At 40.1% G+C, this 26,891-nt stretch overlaps 1 protein-coding gene across 10 annotated transcripts in view; it reads right to left on the bottom strand.

The window, feature by feature from the left end:
* Positions 1-26,891, bottom strand: part of LDB2 (LIM domain binding 2) — a 365,987-nt gene that overhangs the window by 190,813 nt on the left and 148,283 nt on the right. For 9 of the 10 annotated variants that reach the window (XM_054633750.2, XM_054633752.2, XM_054633751.2 and 6 more), the window contains exon 1: positions 22,717-22,972. In XM_054633750.2, the coding sequence (XP_054489725.1) occupies positions 22,717-22,848 (132 nt within the window). In that variant the 5' untranslated portion in view covers positions 22,849-22,972. Of the gene's footprint in view, positions 1-22,716; positions 22,973-26,891 lie in introns of those variants that run through there. The other variant, XM_077177685.1, reaches the window with a different exon arrangement.

The following is a 26,891-nucleotide window of genomic DNA, read 5'->3' as shown; positions in this document are numbered from 1 at the left end:
TTGAGATCAATAAATATTTATTGTCAGCAATGGATTTTTAATTTTTTATTTCACTCAAAAATATTTTCAGTCACTTTCTGGTACATGAGTAGTCTACTAGAAGGATCCTGTAAAGTCACTGCCTTTGGGAGAAGGAGGTACTAAACAGCACCCAACTACAGCAAAGCTGAGGCCTGCTCCCAGCTATCCAACTTCCACCTTGCATATTTACCCATACAATTCAGTGTATGACTTCCTCTCCACTGGTTTGTGAGAAAAACTAACTCATCTTCCTTTACTATTAGGTCTGCCACATAGTTCTCTGCACTCTAGTCCATTCCTATGGGGCTTCACAAGAGAAAAATACATGACCTCTTTCTGCTGCAATAAATCTTTCTCAGCAGGTCTGACTTGAGCCTTCTAAAGCTCCTCTATCTGATCTTGTCATCAAGCCTCTTATCAGTCTGTTTCATACAACATCTCACCTCTTCCCAGCCTCAATTCTGCACCCAGCCACTTAGAGCCTTCCTTTCCTCTTTTGAGTTGTGCCAATGACCAGGAAGGGAAGCTGGCAAGTGAGCATGCAACCACCACAAAGCAGGAAGAAAGCAACAATGGGGATGAAATCCACCCAGGCAGCTAAGTTACAAAACCATATTGTTAACCATCCTGCCTCCCTGACCCCTTTTGAGTTGCCTGACGACGAAAGAACAAACCAACTGTTTCCATCCCTGCTGGGGAAGGAAGAGAGAGATATCATTGTTGTTCTGACACTTGGGAAGTACTCACACACAATGCAATGAGTATTAATACAAGATTCTAGGCAGGCAGATTAGGACAAAAATTCAAAAATTGTTTCACTGTAAGAGAGTGATATGCCAGCCCAGCTCTTATCAGGTGCACAAGAGTAGTTAGATGGGCTGAAGGATGAAGCATGTAATTCATATGTTAAACTTTCACTGCCAGCATTGAGAGCTTCACTCCTTCCATTCGTTCAGTGATCCAACTTATTTCTTAAAATTTCATGCATTGAAGAAGGCTTGCATGCTTGTGCTAGCTTGTGACACCCTAAAAAACAAAACTGCAAAGCCTTTTCTGACATGCCAGCCTGTGAGAGCACTGACATGTGAGAAAGTGTTCAGTCTATAGATGCTCTTTCTGAGTTTCTATGCAGATTTCACTCACTCTCTTTGAGAATTTAAACAGATAATGTCTGGCAGTTCAAGCCAAGCATCCAGCCCTTTTATGCCTTTTTTTTTGTTGTTGTTGTGCGCGTGGGTAAGGATGATCATTTTAAGTCTTTGTTTACTATTTTTATCAATTAGCAGACAAACTTGGGAGCTATAGTCAGAACTAAAGAAGTTCAATGGATCTGTGTTGAGATCTCTAAGCCTGCATATCAGGGCAGAAGTAGAAGAAAATGAACTGGTTTATTTGTAATCCAGATACTGCACAATGGAGGTAGTATTTAAAATATGACAACGAAACCACAAAATGCATCAGTTTTCATTTTTGTATATGCAGACACCTACAAATTTTAAGTAGATTTGCTAGCATCTGTAAGGCAAATAAAGGCTTCCAACAAGGAGTTTTTCTTCCTGGTTACCGTTTATGAAACCCTTATGAGTAGTCCTGCCAACCAGTCAACCAGCTCCAGAAAATCCCTCCAAAAAATCCACCACAACCAGGAATTAAAAAAAAAAAAATATGTATTTTCACTACCAGGTAGAAAACACTATGCAAATTTGAAGAATACACGCTAAATGGTGTGAGGTAGGTACAGCAGACCTTTTAAAAAAGTGTTCTGTTTATGGCACTACTGGCAAGTGATTCTGGTGTCTTGTTTTTTTATATAAAGCTGACAGTATTATTTTTAACTAAAATTTCAGATATGAATCTTAAACAAAGTCAAATGGGGACTTTGGATGAAAAAGCAACAACAGAATTTTCTAGGGGTTTCACTTGTGTGTTTTCAAGGGCTCTACATTTTCCTAAGTGATATTAGACTCAACTATGAGAAATTCACAGGACCTGAACCCATATATTTTAGAGAGAATTTATTCATTTGCTCCCTTTGACAATATTCTCCTGTTGATAACACAAAACCTATATTATTTTGGTAAGCAGAACTGCCACTTTTTGGCTGAAGATAATGCCAGGAGTTCATGTTGTTTTGCTTTCTTTGATGCACACATTCTTTTCTCACATACAGGGGGACAGAAGAGCATCCTGCAGTATCATCTCCTTTTACAGCTCCTTACATCTATAAGATATCAGATCTATTTGTAGACTCTGTCCTTCACCTTCTTATTAGATCTCACAGAAAATTGTCAAGTAACACATTTCAAACTATTTACCAGTTTTGTCCTTTGCATAAACATGATGGTTACAGGCTCACTCATTGTGCACACTCATTTCACTGATGAAAAACAAGTTACTGTATTGATCATCACTAGGTGACCCTTCTTAACACTTCTGTTAAGTCCAGAGGAATATTCTTCTAGGAATAAAAAGAAATGAGATTTATTTAAAGCAATTCTTAGTAATAGAAAGAGAGCATCAAAGCTGACTAATCTAAATAGCATCTATCAACTATCTTTCCTCTTACTGACTCACAAAAATAAGAGCCTCCAGGCTGTTCTAAACCCTGTTCTAAAGCTGTTACTTTGCCAATATTTTCCTTACTCTGCTAGCCAGCCCCCAGTACTATTGAGTTTGAATCTGTTTTATCATGGTGTTCACAGGAACTGAGCAAGAGGGCTTATGCCAATCTGTCTTTTCCTGATCTCTCTTTCCAGGCAGTCTGGCCAAGCAACACAGAAGAGATGGCACCATATCTTCATGTTTGTGCCCACACAGCCAGGACAATCAGTTAGCTTTAGCATATACTTTAGTTTTCAGAGCTTTGCTGGCATTCCTGTAAGTGAATTGCTCTAGCTAGTTTATACACCTATCATGTGTGATGCCTGAAGTTTAAAAATGTGCTCATTTACTAAACTGACAGTCATGGAAATGGCTTCCAAAGAGACAAAATAAAAAAAGAAAAAATTTAGGAAACTGCACAGTTATTTTGATGTTCCATTTTTGTTCACAGTTTGCAAATAAAAGCCTAGACTGGTTGCTACTATAAAAGCAAACAGACTGTTGAGTAAATATTTTGTGTTTTCCACTTCTTTTTTATCAGTGCATATTATTGATTGCTAAGTAGTATCGGTTCTGTGGGCACAAATATTACCTATTGGTGAAGCAGTTAGTCTGGATGGCATTATCTTTTTTTTCCCCCCCTTTTTCCTATTTTTTTTCTCTCCACTTAAGCAGCTTTTCTCTTCTGAAGATCACCAGATAGCAATCCACTCATAAGCAGTCAAAAGATGCCCTAGATAAAAGATTTGGGTTATGATTCACAACGTGTGCAATGAATATACTATTCAGGACATTCTTCACTGAGACCACTGGATTGCATATACATTTTGCAATGCAGGTATATGATAATTATGACAATTATCAGAATCATAGTGCATGAAGTTTCTTATTTGCCCATCATTCAAAACAAAAAAAAAATCTACAAAAACCTAACATCAAAGTTGGAAAATTTAGAATTGGTTGGTTTATTGGTTGGTTGGGTGCTGCTCCAGAAAGGCTCAAAAATGATGCAGAGAAGTTCAATATCCATTACTGAACTTCACTAGTAAAACCATGGCACAGTATTATTAACTATCTTTCCAAGGGCAGAGAAGAGAGTTAGACCAGAACATGGCACTGAGGAGGTCTGGGTCTGGGTCTGAAAGCAAGCTGGGAAAGAAACAGTACTGCTCAACAAAGGAGAGACAACCAGCATGGCTCACAGGCAAACAGCAGCAACCAAGAGGGATTCACACAATCCAGACATATTTTCAACAGCTGAATTGTAAAATAGGTGAGAAGTGAACAAATGAATCTTCTGGCCATGGCCATATTGGCTCCAGTGGCTCCAAGGTCCATTCCACTTTAATATGGTCTGTGGTGGAGCACAGCACGTTACAGGTGCTGCTGGAGTCCCCGTGAGCCAAACTACTGACAGCAGCAGTAAGCAGGTGATTATCTATCATAGTAAGCAGGTGATTATCTATCATAGTAAGCAGGTGGTTATCTATCATTGTTTCATTCACATGTACAAATGGTTTGCCAGTTCAAAGCAAGAGAAGAAATGTAATGGTGACCTTTCAGGCAGGCTCTCTGACTAGGGGTAATCTAACTATGCATTTCATCACATAACTTATTAAAATATAGTACAAGATTCATGATTATTAAAATGTTTATTGAGTCTGTATTAGAACTGCAGGAATTATTTATGTAAGAAATAGAAATCTTGTAGATGTAGACTATAAAGTACCAATTGGATAAGAGAATATATGTATCTTTAAATTAAGATTATGTATCTTTAAATAAAGATTGCAACTATAATTTTGGACTTACTTTTTCATTACAGAAACAAAATAACACCTCTGCTCTGCAAATAAATTCTTATAAATTGAGAATCAGTCAAAGTGATTCCATAAATCACTTTAGGATAACATGCTGTAGCAATAACCAGAAACAAAGGTAATGTCACAGAGCCAGAAACGTCACTACAGTCTTTTTCTTAACTCACAAGCAGAATTTTAATATGGAGATTGTACAATTCATCAGTACCTCTTTCCTAGACTATAGACAGCTGATCAGGTCTGTGGTACCATTTTTCAGGGCTTTTGTTTTATTATTATTACTACAACTACTACTATAATATAATTACACTGTGATATAAAAGTACAATGTTTTCAAAGCATAATAAGAATCTAAAACATATGTTGATGAAGATGTACTAGTGTGCCTTCAATATTTAATTACTGACACTTTATTAAAAAATGTCAACCACCCAAAATGAGGTTATTTAATGGCATAGATTGATGGCTAAAAGTACAACCTCAAACCCAAGAATTTTTAAACCAGACTAATCATGGAAGTTAATGATTTCCCCAAATTTTCCTTGAAAAGTTGTGGGAATTCCATTTGAGAAAGAAGTCATGCCAAAAAACATCTATACACTAAAAATTTATGTATACCGAACTAAACATTACCAATTATTACACACAAGGTTATTTATAGTGGTGATAGTAACAACAATATTTAAGAAGAATTATTCTAAAATGGGAACTTAGAAAGGGATTATGACAGGTATAAAACTTTACATGAAATTTGGTACTTGATTTTAGAAGAGAAGCCCTTCCAAACTCAGATCAACCAAGGCCAAGTAATGAAAAGTGAAAACATTAAGCTCTGAAAATATACCATTATTCAGATGTATTTTTTATGTATTTTTGATGCTTTTATATCTATTTCATTAACTGCATTCTGGTAGAATAAGATTTACATAAAAAGCTTTGCAGTGGTATTTTTTGATTATGTGAGTTCCTTCAGATCCTCTGCAGCAGCATTAAAATTTAACCATTTCTTGTTACTAATCTAAAGAGAAGTTGGCCTAATTAATATTCACAATTGATTATAATTAACACAACATAGCACAGTTAATATGACACTGGCAACTGATGCTAGCTCCTTACTCAAAAGAGTTACTAAAAAACTAAACACGATGCATGAATGATAGATGGGATTTTCTAAGACATTTGTTCTGTTTTATTGTTTTTATGTTGTGAATCACTTTCCTTAAAATATGCAAGATGCCTAATGGAAGAACAACTTTACAGACAAAAACATGACAGGACTGGGGAGAGAGTTGTAATGTACTCTATAAGATGTGGCGCGTGGTCCTCTCAGTACGTGGGACAACTTGGGGAGGCAACATGATGGAGGAGAGAGGAGGGCACCAAAGGAGAGATGAAGCCAGAGAACTTGCAAAAACTGAACATGAACTGAAGGCACTATTTGGAGTTACTTCAAAGCAAGTCTATGAGACTCTGCAGACATCACCATCTGTCACATACTTCTAAAGGTTTGAACTCTCAAGGGGCTACTTCCTGCAAGACACGAACATCTTCACAGAAGAGATTAGAGATACATCATGAACCATCTCATCCTGACTATTTATCATGATAAACCTGCCAAGTGCATTAAATTTGCATAAAAGGATGTGGTCACCTTTTATAAGCCACCTATTTCTTGATTTCTCAGTGACAAAAACTGAATTGAAACACATTTGGTAGGAGTGCTGCAACTAATCATTGAGCAGGCAATCTTTCACAGAGCTGCCACACTATGATCTAGCTCCAAGATTTCCTAAATGTGCTTTTTCATTCATAGCCTAAGTTTAAGTTGCTAGGTATTACAACGTAGTGCATCTCTCTAAATGAATGAGAAATGCCAATTTAAACTTGTAAAACAATAAATCTCTCTTACAATGTCACTTATAGGGGAAAACCCACAGCGCTGGTATTTTGAATGATAATCATCAGTGGAATCATCTGTATTCATTGCAGTTCCCTGTATCAGCAATGCAGGTTCTGGGTGAAACTTCAACAAATTTCATTTTTCTTTAAGTTTTTCTGCTGATGTATCTAACATTTTTATGTCTACTTGTGAAAAGACCCAAAGGGAAATCCTGAAGGGTATTCAAATCTGTGCAACCTAGTTAACATTTGTTGATAAATAATAGATAAGCTTTCCATGAGTTACTGCTTCAGTATAGCTTTTGAGATACATCCTAAGCAAGTTTTAAATGTAGCTCATCAAGACAATACAACTAAACTAACTATGTCACCTTTGCTACAGGTTATTATCCAATCATGAAATTTCATGTCAGGTCACAAGAAATTTCGAAATGTCCTTTTAAAGACACTGTATGCTACACCAGGAAACCCTTTTGCTTTTATTGCTCCCTTTAGGTTAGTAATGTCTATTAAAATGGTATTTAAACATTTGCCTGTTTGTGGCCATTCAGACTCATATATTTGTTGGAAAGTAACTTCTGAAATCCTATCTCTTCCTAAGGCTAACACTATTTACTGCATCATTCTCCCATTTCCATGAATCCAAAAGTGAAGAATGGAAAATTCTGGTAAAACTCACTAAGGGAGGCATACCTTGAATGTACCTGCTCTCTGAAAGAATGCATCCTTTTTCCTTCCTCTTCCCCAAACTCACATGGTTTCCAGTTAATTCTTTCCAGATGTTATTTTCAGAGTCTTCAGTGAAATCAGCAAGCCACAGACAAAATCCCAAATATATTTTACAGGAGTGTTTCTGCAGGATGGAAGAGGCTTGGCCTCAGCTGAGGGATCACTACCTGGTACTGCTATTCTCTTTCCACCAGCCACTATAAATAGGATTTACAATCTTCCACCGAAATGCCTGTGATGTTCCAGGTTTGTTAACCCAGACTATAAGATCTCCTCCCTCTAGTGAGTGGTCCAGGTGAGAATGGGACACAGTTACTCCCTGGTGCCTGCCTGGAGCCCCACTGCAGCCCTGCTGGCGGTGCAGAGCGCTCCAGCCGCTGTACGCGCAGCCATGCTGCAGCCTGCCCTCTGCCAGCACCTCATCAACGAGAGCAGCCCGGGCCATTCTGCAGCTTGGCAATCAGAGGCACTGGCTGAAGGAGGAGCAAGGCACAAAGGTGTGTTTGGAAAGCATCAGGAGTCTGCAGGCCCAGCTCTTTCGGCCCCAACACAACACGCCTCATTCAGGCGGAGATGCTGCCTTCGAGGTGCAGGGCTGGCCTGTGGAAAACCTGACTGCATTCCCACTCAGGCCTGTCCTTAACTGATCTCTGAAAAAGCCTGGTAGCTGCACTGCCTCAGTCTTTAACTATATATTTACATTCTGCTAGGTATTATGGTGACAGAGCATCTCAGAGGCTGCAACCCCAACCTCTATCCTGCACCCCAGCACTCCAGAGGAACACAGGAGAGTAGAGCAGATTTAGCAGAGTTTGTGGAAACAGCCTGAGCCCCTGGCCTAACAGCCTCCTTTCCAGAGCACAGGCAAGCTCTGGAATAATCAAACACATGGTCCTTTGGTGAGGGTGCAGGCAGGGGCTTATTTGACAGCAACAAAGCTTCATGCCATCACCTACCACTGAAGATGAAGCAAGGTTGCACCTCAAATGCAGAGCATACAGAAGGGAGATAAATGCAAAGGTGAAGCATATTCTGCAAGAAGCCTTGAGAAATTTGAAGAGTTATCTTTGGGAAGAACTTTTCTGTCACCACAATAAATAGACAAACCTATCACCACAGTCATTGCCTTCCTTGCAATTCCCCTGCAATTACATGGTGGGGTCCCAGCTTTCCAGCCCAAATCACTTCTCCTTGCAACTGTTTGTGTTGTGAGAGCTTTCTTAAATGGATTCATGCTCAAAGTGTAAAAGCCAAGCAGCCATGCACACTTCAATATTTAAAAGCATAAATAAAAATCTTAATAGATCCCAGATGTTTCATTTCCTCCAGCCCTTGTCAGTGATTGAGTTGGTGCTGATGTAGATGATTTTCTAAGATCAGTGGTCAGTTTGATGCTGAAAAAGCTTTAGATGTCTGGGAATTTCAAATGCAATTCCTAGAAATAAATAAATCATTAAGTACAACTGTGAATGCAAGCGGCTGTTATTTTGTAAACTTATTTTATGGCCTGAAATGCACCCACAGGTTTTAAATACAACTGAGTGTGAAACAGACAGTAACATTTTGTCAAGATATATAAAACCTTGTAGATACATAATTATTTCAATCTCATTTTCTTAACAAAAGAGCTCAAAAGTTCATACAAATAGCAATCTAAGGAATCCATACTTTATATGGTGCCGGTGATATTGAAGCTAATGAAGAACTTGCTATTTATTTGAGCAGAGCTCAGGTTTGCTAGCTGCATCCATTTTTCACTTATTAAACCATCAAGTTACCATTTACCATACCAAGCAAATAAAGCACTATACAGAAAGCATCTCTACAAAAACAAGCTGCTGAGCCCAGTAACTCAGGTCACGCTGCCACACACAAGTTTGAGAGTGCAGTGAACAGCTCAGTTCTCTCTCTCTTACTTTTACTGGGAGAAGTCCTTAGTCTCCCAAATGAAAACAAATGGGGGTGGGGGGCGTAGAAGGGAGGCTGAAGCTCGTATTTAGCTTGTACAGACCCATGATGTGTGCACTTGATGTCATAAAAATGCTGTAAGTCTGCCAGGTCAGCAGCCACAAACCCCAAATGCTGCCAGTTGCAGGCTGAGCAGACACTAAAAGGCTGTGAATTTCATTTTATCATCCTTCCCCTTCCTGGTAAAGCAGCAGAAGCTAGCAGTTCCTGGAGAAAAACACTGGAAAATATTAACTATGCACATCCAGGATTTGGTTTTGATCAGCATTAGAATAACCCCAAATCTCGAAAAATTTGTTTTTATTAATACAGCTAACAATGTGGGCTTTGTAGTCCACTTTCAAAGTGTTGATAAGCTCACCTAAATTATGCACTTCATTCAGCCTGCCAGATCTACCTACTATTCTGCTAATTTATGAGCCATACATTTCTCTCCAGCTAAATTTCTGATTGAGGAAAAACTTCACTCAGTTTCTGTTATTTGTTTTGCTACACAATACTCCTTAATAATGACTGCTGCTTGTTCTTAACCATGCTTTCTATTATACCTTTTGCATTTTGTGAAATTTTAAGTGCAAACATAATACAAGTCCCTGAACACGCAGTTTTATTGAAGAGCCAACTATGGACAACACTGAAAAGATGAATATTACCAGTCCTTTTGCTAAATCCATTAGACTAGGTAGGTTCCACAAAACCAAGTTTTTGCTGTTCCAGTTTCTGCACCTTGTTCTAGCTTTCTAACACTTTCATATATATTGTTCATTTCATTGACTTAAAGAAGAAATCTTTGCATGGTATAAGGAGCTGCAGTTACAAGACCAAACTGAAGCAAACCTAGGAAGCTTCTGACAGAGAAACAGATTTTTTTTCCTTTTTCCCCCTTTTTTTCCTTTTTTTTTATCACAACAGCACCGCTGGCCTACAAATTATGTTATTTGCAATTGTGCATCTGTGTGCCATCAATCTCCAAGGAAGGGAAAGACTGCTGGGCTGATCTCTCAATTTATGTTTCTCAGTTGACTCTTATAATCACACACAGTGTTCTCAACCTTAGTGCAGTTATTCTGGTAACAAAATTTGCACACCAGGTGGGTTTATCCAAGTTCCCATGGTCCTAATAGTTTCATATATTTCCTAATAATAATCTTGAAAATTATATAGGTAATTGTGTTTCTAAAAAGCCACCTTCAGCAAAATTGAGAGAATTCTTTCCTCTCAACAGGAAAAATATTTTAATAAAGTAGCTCGTGTATGCTTATAAAAATGGCAAGAAAAAATGCAATTTAAAAATTTCACCCTTTTTTGATGGCTTTAAATGTGGCATTAAACAAAGCTAAGGGAATTCATAATTCTGGTGATAAAAAGTGTCAAAATAGCATGGTCACAGAGCAGGACCCACTGACAAGGATGCCTTGGCCCTGCAACACTGCAGTCTGGGTAAGGCATTAATATTCACACTCCAGGCTGTGATTAGAAAGAAGGCTGGAGCTCTGTGCAAGTGTGGGCCTAACCCAGCAGAGGTGCAGCAAACTGCTTCACTGCCTTACTGAAATCCAGTCCATCTAATTGATACTCCAGAAGGCAGCAGCATAATGAAACAGAGCAGAGATCACTTCAGTAGTTTTATCAATCTCTGCTCTCCTGCTCCTGACCAATATATAACCCCACACAGGACTTCACTCTTTCCGACTTCAAGCAGTCCTAGGAATTATTTAAGTTTCTATAATATGGTAACCATTAAGATATTTCTATTAGATCACCATTCAGAAATGTATCAAGACTGACTTCATTTGTATAACACTAAAAATGCATTGGTTTTGCTTAAGGTAGCCCAGTTCCTTTCAAAATGACATTTTAAACAGCACGTTTTTCCCAGACCCAGAATAAAATACTAATAAGTACCTCATTTATTTGTGAGCAAATACAGGTAATGTCTGTTAAAAAGCAAAATCCATTAGACTCTGGGTAGTTTTGGTACTGTAAGTAGTCTCCAAAAGGCAACAGATGTGGGGACGGGGGAGGGGGAAGTTGATTTTGTCTTTTTAATATTCAAAGTGGGTCTGTTCTCACTGGCTAATTAAATCAGTAGAGTGCAAACAATAAAAGAAAAAATAAGTGTTGCCTTTCTTCCCTAGAACAACCTCCCTGATTCATCTCTACTTATTACAAGAACTTAATTTATTACCAGGCTTTACAATATTCCCTCCCCAAATCATCATGAAATAAGATACATATTCCACAGCACCAGTTCCCATCAAAAATTATATGCTTGTCCTGTAGAATTTAAGATGGCTTTTCCACTCTTAAGAAAATATGGAATTAGAATGGACTTCTTTGATTGACATGAATCTACTGAAAAATCACATTTGAAAAGCAAAAGATATTTTTATTTAATAACAATATCAGATGTACAAATCAACCAGCAGAATACTGGCTTAAATATATTTGTGGTTCCTTGGAAAAAACCAATAGATTTGCACAGGTGTGCTGAATTAATTGAGAAGTAAGAAAATGTGTTAATAACATTAAACAGTCATCTTCCAAGAACTTAGACTATTATGGTACTTTCTAGTCAGACAATTCTTTTTAGTGCATAAATACACATAATATCAATTAAAATGTTTTATTTATGACATCAAAATGACAATGATATATATAGATTTGGGTTTGAAAGTATTTTAAATACTACTACCAACTTTTAGCCTTTAGTTAGTTTCAATACACAGCACAATAATAAAAACATGCTACAGATACAGACCTGAACTCTACAGTTTAGCACTGTACAAGAAGAGAGAAGGTGGTTCCAGCCCCAAGAACCTTTTAGTAAAAGTGCACATCGTGAAGACAAGGTACTATGAGCATCAGTAACCACCTAATTTTACTTGCATAAAGCTCAGCAAAGGATCAATATGTGCATGAAATAAGGCAGATTACACACCCTGAGTCCTGGGCTGCTATCTTTCCCCACAACATCAAGTTAAATGAAAGTTTGGGCATGTTTGTCTATGTATTATGCTAAGTGACAGCACTGTGGACACACCTGAAGATGAGGGACAAAGAGGGATGCAGACCCCCTGCATCATAAGGGCGTATTCAGCAATAAGGTGGTGTTTGGCAACAGAAGGCAACTATTTCAGCCCAGTTGTTGCCTAGTTTTTGAAAACATCAGAGCCAAGAAATTGTTACAGGACATAAAGCATGAGTTTACAGGCAAGTCCCCTCAGATGCTCAGGATCCTGGTGGAAAAGCCCGGACATGCTTATTTGAAGATGTAACAAGTGACAATCAAGACACTAGTACAGTACCCTGAGGTCCTGAGCATTTATAGATGCAGGGTTCTTTCTAAGCTCCGTGCACTATTGGCCAAAGTTTAATGGTAATTTCTCAGCAAAATACAACTTCATTGTAGTTAATAAACTATCCAAAGCTGAAATGTTGATCTATTTCACCCCAGATTCATGGTTGTACAGAGTTACTTGCTCATTGCCAAATGCTAACTACAACTTAGTTGAAGTTAGCTACCATTTAAAACATACTCAGTGTGAAAAAGTACTCTTCACCCTTCAAGCATTGTTTTGGTTCACCAAATTAGTGGTCTCAAACAAATAAGATATTTACTCTTTACTGCATCCAAAACCAGTGTTTTTTTATGTAATCTGACTGACGAGCAAACACCAAAGCCATGGAGATAATAGCAGCAGGTCAGACTTAGCAAAATGATGCCTCAGCTTTTGCCACTTAGCAGTAAAATACATGCTATAAAGACACAAACAGAAATGAGCCCACTAACACCTAATTTAACTGTATTTTGAAAACCCAGTATAGCAATCCAGCAAAGAGATTTCTATTGGTATTTGTATGAAAGGACATTTGTCAATACCCATTAACCTCTGGTTTTTTACCTGTTAGTTTTCTAAAAGATGCTTGAGTTGCTTCACAAGCCACAAGGTGTCACAGTGGCTCAAGTGGTAGGATTCTTGTCAGTCTGGACACGCAGGTTGTGGCTTCAGGTTACAAACCAGTGCTAACACCGCTCCCTGCGAGGAAGTCTGTGCCACACTGCATATTTAGAAGTGCAGACCTTTGGATGCAACGATCAGTCAAGGTGCAACTCGGTTGCCTAAGGATGTTTTTTATACGGGCATTAAATAATCTTACAGCACTGTCGGGCAAGAGAAGTACTTGGTGCCCTGGCATCTTGGCCAATCTTTTCACTTTGCATTATTAACCTTGCCAGTGTTAGGAAGTACTGAAAAGAGTTGAGCTAATCATTCATATCAAATAAAAATTTTTATGAATACCACTTCATTCTACCAAGAGTTTCTAGGAATTAGTAACAATTTATTTGAATGCACTAATTATTCAAATTTATGATACATTTCTGCTTGCCCTTCATAACAAGCAATGTGCTCTAAGCATGTAATATTCTGCTAAGACTATATATTGTAGTTGGTCATATATTGTGTGTTACTGTTTTGCATCTTTGACTGGATGAGCACAGATGGAGCTAGAGCTTAAAATGCCAGGAAGCTTAGAAAATTTTTACCATTTTTCTAATGTAACTGCACACTAAGCAGCATTCCGTTCCATGAAAAAATTATGCACATACATCATATTTACTGACTTGTAATTTTCCCATTGCAACCAGCCATTGTTATTAATTTGCTTTACATTCATACACCAGTCAGTCCTCACTGCAAAGCAATCAGAGATTCTTCTCTGGTGTATTTAATTTCTAAGTATCATGGTTCTATCTGGGAGGTAAGCTCAAAACAGGAAACACTGCCTCTCAGCTTAGCCTGTATAAAATAAGCAAATTCTTTCAGTAATGGTTAATAAATTGAAATTTGCATTCTGCAATTATTTGTAAGAATAAAACTCCACTGATCAAACATTCACAGAAAAGCATAAAGAGCACGAACACAGCCAAAGCAAATTCACTGCTAAACTCAAGTGAATTGTCACGGAAATTTTTCATGTAGTATTTGTTGCACTCAGGTAATGAACATTTACCCAGTGTGTTGGCTTTTCATGTCCCATTATTCATGCCAACACATTCATTAAAATGGGCCTATGCTATTTAACATAATCAGCAGTGTGCATAGGTGTGGCCTTCAAAGAGTTATTACCACAGTTTACAGGCATGCTGTTCATAAATACAAGCAGAACCCCAGTCACTGCAAAATGCCAAGCTTCCCAAAAAACATATGGTAATTTTTGCTGTGTAAAATGGATAGATGCACTATACAATGCATAACTGCATCACATTATATCTGAACTTCTAATTGCTTGAAATGATACTTCAAATCACATCATCAACATTATTACCTAATTACCCTAAGGGTTAACTGATATTCCAGTGATTAAGTCTAGGTAGAAGCAATAGAATTATTGTGTTGCCTTTATCCACTACAGCAAAAGGTATGAATGCAACTGCACCTCTCAAGTCCATCAGAGATTCTGTGAGATTCTGTGAAATTGAGATACTGTGAAGATTCTGGGAATGTTTTCAACATCTTGGTACGGAGAAAAAAGGTGGATAAATGAGTGCCAAAAGGAAGGAGGTCCCTCTTGCAACATACTGAACAACAAGAATTATTTTCATTTGCTCTAAAGGAACTATTATGTAGCAATTCTTTTCCTTTCACATCATCGTGATGCGAGATAGAGTAACATGGTAACATTTTAAGTACTCAAACCAGCTACAAGAACTTTGGAAGATGGTGAGTGGCATTAATCTGAAATGGCAAGTTACTATTAGAATGTGGGGGAGTAAAACTCAGTTGTAGGCATTCTCCACTGTCAAATGACCCATGCATGAGATTTTTGTAAACTGCAGGGATTAAACACAGCATTCTAGGTGCAAGGTATTTCATCTTCCCTTTTTCCACTTATTAAGGGTTGTCCTGGTTGCAAAGCTAGAGGCCTGGTTGCAAACCACCTCATCCTGGAGCAAGTCTAGTCCACAGAAGATGGTTAGAAATGCTGGTGCTGACTACCTTCCTAAGGAATGATGTGTGCTGAAGGTGCCTCAGCATAAGAAGAAATAAAATGAAAAAGTTTCACTCTATTTTCCTGTTTTCTGAGCATTTTTCTCTGTTCATGTAACTATTGTATTTAAAGATTTAGAAGATTTCTTTTTTGTATAATGTAGTTATTAATATCTCAGAAATCTATTTGTAACCTGCTCTAGGACAGATGGCAGCTATTTGTCTGATAAAATTCTCTGCTAATGGCTGAGGCAAAACTACACAACTGGAACAAAAATCACAATAAGGTACATAAAATACTTCAAATGCACAATGTGCTCTAAGTCATAATTTTCTCAATTTACTACTTTAGAAAATAACCTAATAAAAATGTAGTTAGGGGAAAACCAAATGTTTGAAAGTCCAAAAAGAAAGTCAAAATAGTCCACTGCACATGTAATGTAAGACTGCACATATTAATACTCAAACATGGTCAATTGTTTTTTCCAGGTACTTAGTTTTTCAAGAATAAGCAAAGTGGATCTATGATTCAATCTATTCTTGAGTCTGCTTTAATCAGGGGGTTCCAAATATGATGACTTTTTCACACACATAATGTGTCTTTGTACTTTGAATGCAACAGATAAGGTCATTCAGCCAGGCAATTCTTTTTGGATGTTATAGTCTGCAGCTAGCAGTTGGGTAAAATGCATGGGATCTAGACAGATATTGAATCTGCTTTATGTGAGCAACCTGATGTCAAAACTATCCTGAGGTTAGATTTCTCCCTCCCCTTTTTAATACACATACAAATGATGTTCCTGCTCAGCTAACTATGCTTGGCAAGCTTAGAACCAGGGAAGATGGATATCAACAGGTACTGCAGATCACATATGACAGATTTACAGCAACATTCCAGTTCATTAGGTGCTCCAAAGGATGCAAACTATTTGGTTTGTAGCTGACCCAGCAGTAGATTTAAGCACATTTAGAAACCTACATAAAGCTGTGGGCTTTACTGCATCAGTTCTGAGTTTGCCATTCTGCTCTGGATAAGCACCTGAATGTGAATATTGACAAGAGAATGACCTCAGGGAGAAATTCTAGTGTGATACTTTTATTTTGGCTCTAGTTCAACCCAAAACCACTACAATCCAAACCATCTGTGAGTCTGTGATTCAAGTCTGTATGCTGAGGATGGGTACAGCCCCTGGCCAGAAGCTTCAACATGGGCATGCCTCCTTGACAACACTGCAGAAACACCAAGGTGATGCCAAGATGACCTGAGTCTGACAGAGAGGACAGCCTGTGGCTGTAAAATTTATGGCCTTTGCAAAGACTCCTCAGGACCAACAACTCTTGAATCCTGAAGAGGTGATAGGTTTAGAAACACACTGAGTTCTACTTCATGTCTAGCTCTGAAAAGGTCTCATTTTTCCAGAGCAGTTGGTTTTTCACTAACCTTTTAAAGCACGCAAGCACTGGAGATGTTTCCAGAGGTATCTGCTGTTCTCAAACTGAGGTTCAAGTTCTGCAGATGGTCTAGCCAATTCCCTGTTACCTCAGAAGTACCAAGTGGACTACTCAGCCTAGATCAATAATTTTCAGGTTTTAGTTTAGTAGGGCGTGGCTGTCAACCACAATGTGATAGAAACAATATTCTGACCATAAATTGCCTTCTCTCTGAAATTCTGACAGTAACCAAACACAGAAAGAATGTACCAGGGAAAAGAAAGGTGCAGGCTTGGGGGAAAAGATTTTAGCCAGGGGTTTGGTGACGTTTCTTCCACTACTAATTTTGTGTAATAAATAGGACCATTGAGAACTGGCCAACAGGTCCTGCCCTACCACAGCCTTTTTTGGAGACTAATCGTCAGCCTCTTTGGGGCAACCTTGTTCATGCCACAATCACAACTGAAGGCATCAAGTAGCCCAGCAACAACTTCTGGAAAAGAGTACCTGGCAAAAGTGGGGATCTATCCTGACCTGTTTACACAGCACAGTGCAGGGAAGAAGGCTCTTCTCGGGGAGGAAACAACTGAACAAAGAACCAGCATGGTTGAAATGCGTGTTTATAGTAGATGTGCAACTTCTAGCAAAGAGATGCAAAAAAAAATACCATTTGAAGTAAGAAGTCCAGCTAAAAAATACTGCAAAGAGTTTAGCAATCTTATCCCTTTTCAAACAAAGAAAATGCATATACAAAACCCAAATTATTTTCTTTTTTATCTGATCTTGCAATCTTACTGCAGGCGAAACTCCAGCTTAAATAATAGCACAGGACTGGCTCCTTGTTATGATCTCTATTTTGTTCTTTCTCACTAACCAACAGCTTCTATTTTTGAGACTGGATCTGCATAGTAAATCTTGTTTACATCAGGGAAAGCCGAAGTTTAGGGGTTTTTCTAAGTGGATTTATGGCTTAACGAGTAAAGAAAAAAAAAAGAAGAGTTGAAAAGGTTTCTTTATAGAAAATGATCTAGTAAGCATCAGAATAATTGCAAACAAGACCCATTCTTACACTTTTGCAGTGACTCTTTCTCCACCCTCACCAGCCCCTACCCCCAAATGCAGCATGCTTGCAGTTTCCCTTCTATTATATGACTTTTTTGGGGGGGAGGGTGGGCAGGAGCAGCAAGATATCCCTGATCGTAAGCTAAGGATCAACATGTAAAGGAAGTGGAGTCTTTTTTTTCTCCCCTGGCCTCATAAGAATTGTTAGTTTGCAACAATTTTAATTGAAAGCAGCTGCAACTGAAATTTTTTTAACGGATAGAAAACATGTATGAAATAAAAGAAAATCAGTAAAAAGAGCCTTGAATCCATTCTGAAGTCAGCGTCTGCCTAAAGGCATTCCAGGGTTTTCTTTTAACACTGACCTTTTAGTTTCAGCAAAGCATGGTTCATAAGTACTCTCAAAATACTTTACTCATGTTCCTAGAATTGCTAAGTATTAATATATTTGTGGGTAAAAGAGTATTTTCTCAAAATTACTTTAAAACAGAAGTTTATGTGTTTTCCCCTCAAAAAAACAAACTCATTGGACAAACTCAGACTTATGTACACAATATGAGAGATCTGTTTGCCATACTAAGTTGCTAGGCGAACAAATGTGATGTCACAACATAGATTTTTATGACTAATCTATTAAAAATGCATCAGGAAGAAGAAGATTATTTCATCAGATAGCAATGTGAGAAAGAAAAATAAGAGACTTTCATTAAACTGCAGAAAATTTGTTTTGCTTTGATTTGCATTAAATATTTGGTTGCGTATGAATGTCTGTGTAAGCTTCCAGTTCATTTAGCAGCTTTTAAATAATCATAACATCCTCCTTTATTTTCCTTTTAATTTTCTTTATATATTTTTCCATCATGAAATCTTTGTTAAATTCACTATACAGTTTAATAGGAGTTTAATATCATTTGATTAAGCTGATTGTCTTTAAAATAAATATGCTACTAATCAAGGTCTCTAGTCACCCTTAAAAACACTGCTCCCTTAGCCAGAGGGAAAGCTGTGTGTTGCATCCAATGGTGATGTAAAGCATAATCTCTTGTAGTGACAGAGAGAGATACAGGTGAATTTAATGTATTGTGATACACAAAAGTTCTAACAATACAGGGGACTTGCTACATTTCCTTGATTACTGACAATAAAGCAACGCCTCAAACTTTAAGCTGTCAGCAACTTTAAGCGATCTATTCACAGCACTCTGTAATGTTACTGAATAATTATATACAAGATATAATCACCTTTTTTTCTTTTAAGTGTAAGCAGTTTCAAATGATTAAAAATTAGAACAGAAAAGGATTTACAACATCAAAGAGGAAAAGAGGTGCCTTTTTAAACATCAAGTTTTATGAAACACAGAGACATTTACTTATGTTGTGTATTGCTACCTAGAACTTCAGAAAGTGCTGATTATGCCACAACAGGATTCCTTTCTTGAAATGTTAAACTAACAGAGATATAAAAAAATTAAGATAAACCAAGTATGAGTGAATGGGAATGAAATCCTGAAAACCACACACAGAGCAAGGAAACAGCTGCATTTTGTTTAACCAGAAGTTAATCAACTATGAGAGAAGTAAGCAAGATTTATCTTTATATCTGCCAGAGATTATTAAACATTTAAATATTCATTTTACTTCTTTAAATAGGGATTGTTGATGCATTACAAAATGGCACTGGATGCTCCCAAAGTATTATTAAGAAAGCATGTATTAATTTAGAAAAAAGTATTACCACATTAGATTTCTTTGAGCAACTTTTAAGGAAGGTTCAGTTTTCCTGTAGACTGTTTAGTTACTCAGACTCCCTAATTTACTTTAGATCACATAAGAATTAGCTAGGTGGTGGACTTTTGCCAGTACTTACATCATAAAACCACCCCCTGCCTGGGTGTGATTGGAATTCTTCGCCTAAGACTGACCCTGAATTTAAAAAGGCAGTTGTAGGTTCTGTCTGAGGAGCCCATAAAGTTATAAGAAGTTTGGAGAGCAAAAGTTTGCACGTCTAGCACAAGCTAAAGCTGCTAATTCTTTACTTTCATGACTTCCATTTCTTCCTAAAGAAAACAGGAACAACAAAGATAGCTACGCTGCATCTAAATGACCTTTCTTTATCACTGTGTACTTTGTCTGCTTAATACACCGAGCACATCCCTCACACTGACTGTTATTCCCTTCCACCCAGTGCTGACAGAAACTGGAGTGGAAGCAGTGGATTCCTCAGGAAGGGTCCCCAGGCGCTGAGCCCTTTTGAGAACACTTCTACCTCCCCCAACCATCGACCCTGCTGCTGGGAGAGCAGGAGCAGGAATGGCCTGTGGTGGATTCCCCAGTGGTGCTTCTACCAGCTCATTGCCTTTTTTTTTTTTTTTTTTTTAAGTAATTTCTCACCTACCTGCAAGCTTTGGAGCACTACAATGGGAAGGGAGAGGAGAAAATAGATAGACATGACATATAGATGCTCCTTTCACAGGCTCTCCATCCATCCTCTGTACAAATTTACTAAATTATGTATGTTTTGCTCTGCCTTGGAACTTCCACCTCTGCAAGGGACAGTAGAGAATCTGGCTCTACAGGTTATTAAGAACATTTTTATGTTTTATGAAACCAGAAAAATCCCAAAGGCTTTCCATGGATATATTTGGGATAAAGGCTGTAGTTTCCCATTTTTTTAATGCATCCTCATTTGCCACTGTCCCTCTGCACAAGTTGGGTCCATGTGGAATCTGCCAGCTTGCTACCCCCAGTCTTTTGGAGAGTTTCTTTGTAATTCCTTTCGCCTTAAGCTGCTTTGCCTGTGCTCACCTACCCCCTGGGGCTCGCAGAGCACAAGCAGCCTCCTTCAGAGACCAGTGCCTACATTATTCCAAAGACTGCCTGAAGAGAAACGTTCATGCAGCAAGCCTGTATCACCCACAGCACAAGCACATTCCTTCCATGACATACGAGGCTCTGGATTCAAAAAATTCAGAGCTAGTTGTACATGCTCCAGAAGCCTTCACCTACCAATCCCAAACATGTTTGGAAGTGCATAAAATAAATGTGAAACTTCCACTTTCTGACCTGCCCAAAAAGCCAGAATAATTCTTTACAGACTGTCCACACCTAGTCACTCTAGTGTCCCAGGAAATAAGTTTAATATTTTTGTTTGTTTATTATGGAGATGTTTCCATAGGAAGATGAATGAGATGAACTGAAGTTAGCTAAAAAACACATTTCAATGAACAACAATGCTTACAGCACAGAGCTCATAAACTGAAAAAACAGAGAACCAGAATGTAAACACTGAACAATCACAAAGCAAAAGAATTTTTATTCTGAGCAAATAAAAGAAATGCTGGAGCATAAGGCCTTCATTAACTAAATACTGACTGTCAAAGTAAAATGCTGCTGAAACCTAGCAAGGCACTCCTAACAAGAAAGAGTGGGTTATTGCTTTTTGCCCACAACAATCCATCTGAATCTGCGCAGCAAAAATTACAATTAAAAGTGCTGAAGTTTAATTCAGCACACCTCCGCAACGAAGGAAGGGAAAGCTGTTTCACAAGTCCCTCAAAAACTTTTCTAGTGTGACGTCCATAAAGGAGCTAAAATCAGGAACTGGTCAAGTATTAAAAGTACCACTAAAATAATATGTAAAAAGGCTAAGTTAGCACTGACAGCTTTTAGAGCAGGTTGTATATAAAACCCTGAAGAAATCACTCAGTGATACATATTTGCTCTTTTCACTTGAAAAAGTCTATAAATTATGACATGAATATGTACAGGAATGTAAGGAACAGAGTTGCAAGACAGTAACAAACAAGCAGCAGCAAACAAACCCTCATTCTAAATGGCAGCAACCCTCTGCAGCCAACAACTTAGGGCAAAACTGACAGACACTTGCCATGATTTTGGGAGCAAAGAGCTGCTTGGAGTTTTTAGCCAGCACAAAGTGTACCACCAATTGCTCCCCAGCAACGTTTCAAGGCTGGCAGTGGTAACAGGGATAGAAAAGCAGCTACCCCGTGGCGGTGCCCAATCAGAAAGCAGGTCACATCTCGTTAGCTGTATCATATACATTAAACGTCACAGATTCTCCATGGCTTAGCTGACAATTCAGGCATGTGTGTTTTATTTTATGATAACCTCATGTTACATTAAAGAATCACAATACGACAAACAGACCAACCTGAGATCCTTCACCACGCTGTGTGTCACAAACCTGGCATTTGGCACTACATAAAGCCATTTACTATATAAGATTCATACTTTTAAAAAGTCTTTTCAGGGCACCACTAATAGACTACTATGAAAAATTGCAGCACCAAGAATGTTTGCTGCACAAACACAGACACATGGACAGAAATGCAGCCTGATTCACTTTCACTTCATTAGACTTGAAAAGTGTGCTTTCCTTAACCATGTAAATAACAAGATGCACCCCCCAGTATTTCTTTTTTTTTTTTTTTTTTTTTTAATGACAAAAGCATTTACCCCTCTCATTCAGTATGTTCTTTGCAGTGGCTGATCTGGATTTTGAAGCCAGGGTAGGTATATAAACCACTAACACATTTTACAAAGCATAACCAACAGTGAATGTAGTTTACATTACTGGGTACTTTTGACAGCTATATGATAAAGTAGTGAACTGACCATCTCTCTTGCTAAAAGCAACAGCATTCTAAATGTAAACACAAATTTCTCTTGTCGGTTGTCCCAAACATGTGTTCTTTAAGAGTAGCCTAGGAATAAGTTTCTAAAACTCCTCTCTCTTTTTCAGTTATCATCCATTTTTCATTTTAATGAGTTCACACAACAAAACCCAAATGTTCGTCTCTCCCCCTAAACCTGCAACATTCCAGAATTAATTTTGTGCAAAAGCCGAAGCAATACTTCACAATATTATAGCTGCAAATGCCAGCAGGACGGATCCTGAACAAACAACACACTAAGGCAAAGAAATTTCCTGAGACCGGCGTTATAATCAATCCTGAAGTGCTGTACTGTAATTTCATGATTTCAGCCTAAGCTGGTATCTCCTTAAAGAGTTGCTCTGCGTGGACACATAATGAGGGATTCCCCAATTAAACTACTAAATTAATTAGGGTTCATGCCTGCATATACTCTACTGTCTAGTGGGACGCTTCAGCTGGAATTCGGGCTGAAACCAACCACGGTCCATGCACAGGAAAACAAGGCTGGGGGACTTACCTCCGTCCGCGACTGCAGCCTCTTGTTCATTTCATATATTCGGTACTCTGGTTGCACCATGTATGGTGTGTGTCTCCTATAAAATGGGCCAAAAGGAGAAGAATAGAAAGGGTCATGTGGTGTGCTGGACATCTTGCCTGCTTGCAGAGATTCAAGCTACACAGAGTATCATCAACATCCATACAGAGCACATGGGCTGTGTGTTCTTCACAGTACAAAGTAGCGGCGCGCACACACACACACACATCCAGGCTGCACGCACTGGCTGGGGACTGCTGTGGGAGCCCGCTCCGGCGGAGACGGGCGGGGGGTGGGGGGAGCGGGAGCGCTCAGGCTCCAGACACGGAGCGGGAGGCTGGATAGCTTCAGGCACCGCCGCTCGGTTTTAAAGCAGCAGTTTCTGGAGGGGTCATTTCCTGTCCGCGCTGCCGACTAGTTCAGAAATGCCATCCCCCCCCTCGCCGCCTGGCAGAGGTGCGGGTTGGGGTTCGCTGTCCCCCCGCAGGCCCCCGCCGGAGCCGCGGCGGGCTCGTTAGCATATAGGTGGTTTAAAAGCTGCCTGAGCCAATCACCCCGCGGGTAATGTCAGAAATGTGATTACTACAAAATACATAAACACAGGCCACGGCCATCCCGCCGCGGGCAGCGCCGCTTCCCCCGCGCCCGACGGCTCCCGCAGCGCCCGCTGCCCGCCCGGGGCCGCCGCTCCGCGCTGCCCGGGCCGGGGCCGCACCCGGGGCACGGCACGGCACAAAGAAATAGCCCCGCACGCCACACTTCACACAATGGAGAGAGCACTCGGGTGCCAGCCGCAGGAACCTCCAGGAAAATGGGAAAGCACAAAGGGGCGGGTGGCAGAGCGGGACCCCCGGACAAGCAGCGGCAGTGCCCTTCGGCGGGGGTCAGCCCAACACAAATGGGGCGTTCTGGACGCCTCTGTCCTGCGTGGAGGCGTCGGCAGCTAGGTGGGAGACTGCTCCCAGATTTGGGGATCATTGCTGGGCATTAATCCAGCAGCGGTTAGAGAGCGTTGCCAGTGAATAGCTGACATTCGGGAGGGGGGTCCCGAGGGAGGAGGGGAGGGCAAGGGGAGGAGATCACCCCTCGGAGGTGAGGGATGAACTTTATCTGTTGAATCATACTTGCAGGAAAGTGCTGGGAGCGGACACCACGTGAACGAAAAGTCCTAAAAATATAGAATAAACAAAATGGGCTCATGTACTCCATGGGGAAGTGCCAGGTCTAGGAGGGGAGCCTTCATATTACCTGTAGGAAAAGTCCTCGAAGCACAGACTGTGTCCTCATACACAGCTGTATGTATCAGGCATTATTTACAGTACTGAATAAATGTAAAAACAACAATAAACAGCGCTGAATTAATCTCTCATGTAAATTCATTCAAGCAAATGGAACCACTCTAGGAACAGATTTAGTTAACTAATATGATTAAGAGAATAACAATGAGCTGCAGCCACAACGGTTCTCAGTCGGAGTGCTCTGCATGAGCGCTGCGGGATCGCCCATTTCACAGATGGGGAAATCAAGGCACATGCCATTACTTTTTCTAAATTTTTGTAATAATCCCAAAAAATATTTGAGCATGGTATGGCTTTACCCACTGTCAAAAATTTAATTTAAATCTGACTGAATGTAGGAATATTTTAAGAGATATTTGAGAAATTCTAGTTTTCACTGGCATCTGGCTAATTCTGGAAAGTCTGACCTCTCTTTTCAGGATAAAATATGACATTTCATACTTCATATTCTACTGGCCACTGATCAGAATCATAATTTATCTTTCCCCTACCAGTAGTTGTTTAGCAAAACTATTTCTGAATGTTCTTATGGAATAACAGTTTCCATAAGAAGTGACGTATTGAGCTGTTTTTATAGACTTCCCACAGCTTCTGTCACTAAACACAGAGACAACAGATAATACATGAGGAATGTCACTTCTCTCTTTAAGAGCACCCCAGCTATGTAGCAATACTACACTGCCACTCCAGTACCATTACTGGAGGTGCTGAGTTTAATAAATAGCATGTGCAACATTTGGCTCAGCAGTGCTGCAGTGACTGTGGCAGTGTTCTGCCAGGGCTTGCTGACCCCATGAAAACCCTGTAGCATGGCTACACACCTACGAGAAAACTTCTCTGCATCCACCTTGTTCTCCAAAAGATCACAGCAAGGCTACCTTAAAACTTAAACCCAAAATGACCAGAAAAAATTGAGTTACAGCATTAATAAACACAGTATTTATAACCAAAGTACGACATACTTTTAAAAATGTCAAAAAAACCCAACCAGAAATCTGCCAAGTTATGGATTTTACCTTCTTTGCAAAGCAAATCCAAAATATAATATGTTTGCCTAAGAAAGGACACACTGCTCTCTGTAATTAAAATGGTGGAATTTTGCATAGCTTGTAAGCTATTTCTGTTTTAAGGGCTTTTTGATTAAGCTAAAATTCACTGTTTCACTGAAGTTAAACATGGCAATTATATTAGTATTTTTATTTTGGCTGAGGTGGTGGGAAAGGAAGGAGCAGTAGAATTTGCTTTCATGAGTAGAAACCCCAGATACTCCCCTCAACCCCCTTATAAGAGCTTCTGTGTATGGGTCTAGCACAAAGCAAAAATATGCAGTGATATTTTAATAATTCCCATTGATTAACTGGCAAATTATCCCACACCTACAGCCCACCAGCAAGAACCAAGTCCCAGGGTAGGAGCCTGCTAATTACAGGCTCCGGCAGCTCTTCCAGTTGCCTGTTATCATCTAGACTAGTGTGATGTGCAGAGCAGTAAAACAGAAGGCAAAATCAAAGGAACATAAAGTTACAGGGATCCTGACAGTGTCATCTCAATTCCCACTTGGATCTGCCGCCTTTTAAGTTTTGTGAGTGCTCTGGGGGCGTGGGTTAGGGGGCATGCAGCCAGCCCCACTGCCTGGGCTGCTCCAAAGCCCCTGAACCACTGGCATCAAGCTGATACCCAAAGTGGCCCTGGGGTCAAAGGCAAATATCTGGCCCAAGATTTAGGGCAGTCAATATATTCCTTAATCTGGAAGACAAGTTTAATGAGAACAGAGGAAAAAAAGAGGTGGAGGAAAACTAGAGGAAGAGTTTTCCAGATCTGAACATGAGTCTATTCCTGTGCCTGTGCATAGGCATGGCTACCAACAGATGAGGAAACCATGTGCAGAGTTGTCTTTAGGTGGGTGTATGCACATGCAAATCCTGCTGCACCTCAGAGTGGTGAGACTTACACCAGTACCTGGAGGCCAGGAAGGAAGTGCTGGGACACATCCTTGGTTCCCCAGTGCCCAAACCTGCACAGTGCATTGGCTTACCCTAACGCTGCCTGGATGCTGCACATGAGCACGAAACAAGGCACCAGAGCAGAGAGGGACCAGGACACAGGCTTGTGATTCCCAGCTGGCTGGAAGTGTGCCATTAGACCCACCAGCCGACACAGAGCCATGTTTTGTGTCCCTCTAGCGAGGCACTCACCACCACATCGTCCCTCGGCACCCCAAAGGAGGGCTGGGATAATCTGCCTGCTGCCTGGGTGCTGGATTGCCCTCTCCTGGGCAGAAACAGAAGGACCCCACGCCAGTCAAGGACTCCTGACAGCTCAGGAGGACAATTTCCTCTCATTTTGGGGGAAAGCATGGGTCTGGTGGAGCAGAAGGGGGCACGTCCTCTGTCTCTGCACCCACCTCTGTGATACCTGTAGCACCTCTGAGTAGCCACGTTGCACTACGGTAGAACCAAAAACCAAGAGCAGAAACTTCCAGGAAAAAAAGCAAGGGAGCAGGGAGCAAGAAAGGATGAAGCAGAGCAATCTGTTCATCTGTCCATGCTGGAGCACCTGGCACAGGGGGTCCTGCCCAGCCTGCACTGGGAGGGCACAGCCCTGGAGCACAGCCCTGCAACAGCCCTGCAACAGGCACTGCCCTGAAGCACAGCCCTGTCACAGGCACAGCCCTGCCACAGGCACAGCCCAGGAGCACAGCCCTGCCAGCAGCACAGCCCTGCAACAGGCACAGCCCTGGAGCATGGCCCTGTCACAGGCACAGCCCTGGAGCACAGCCCTGCCAAAGGCACAGCCCTGGAGCACAGCCCTGCCATAGGCACAGCCCTGCCAGAGGCACAGCCCTGGAGCACAGCCCTG

Source organism: Agelaius phoeniceus, chromosome 4, assembly GCF_051311805.1.
Source record: "Agelaius phoeniceus isolate bAgePho1 chromosome 4, bAgePho1.hap1, whole genome shotgun sequence".
NCBI lineage: Eukaryota > Metazoa > Chordata > Aves > Passeriformes > Icteridae > Agelaius > Agelaius phoeniceus.
The sequence above is the reverse complement of the archived record's forward strand: the minus strand, read 5'-3'. Positions and strand labels throughout refer to the sequence as shown.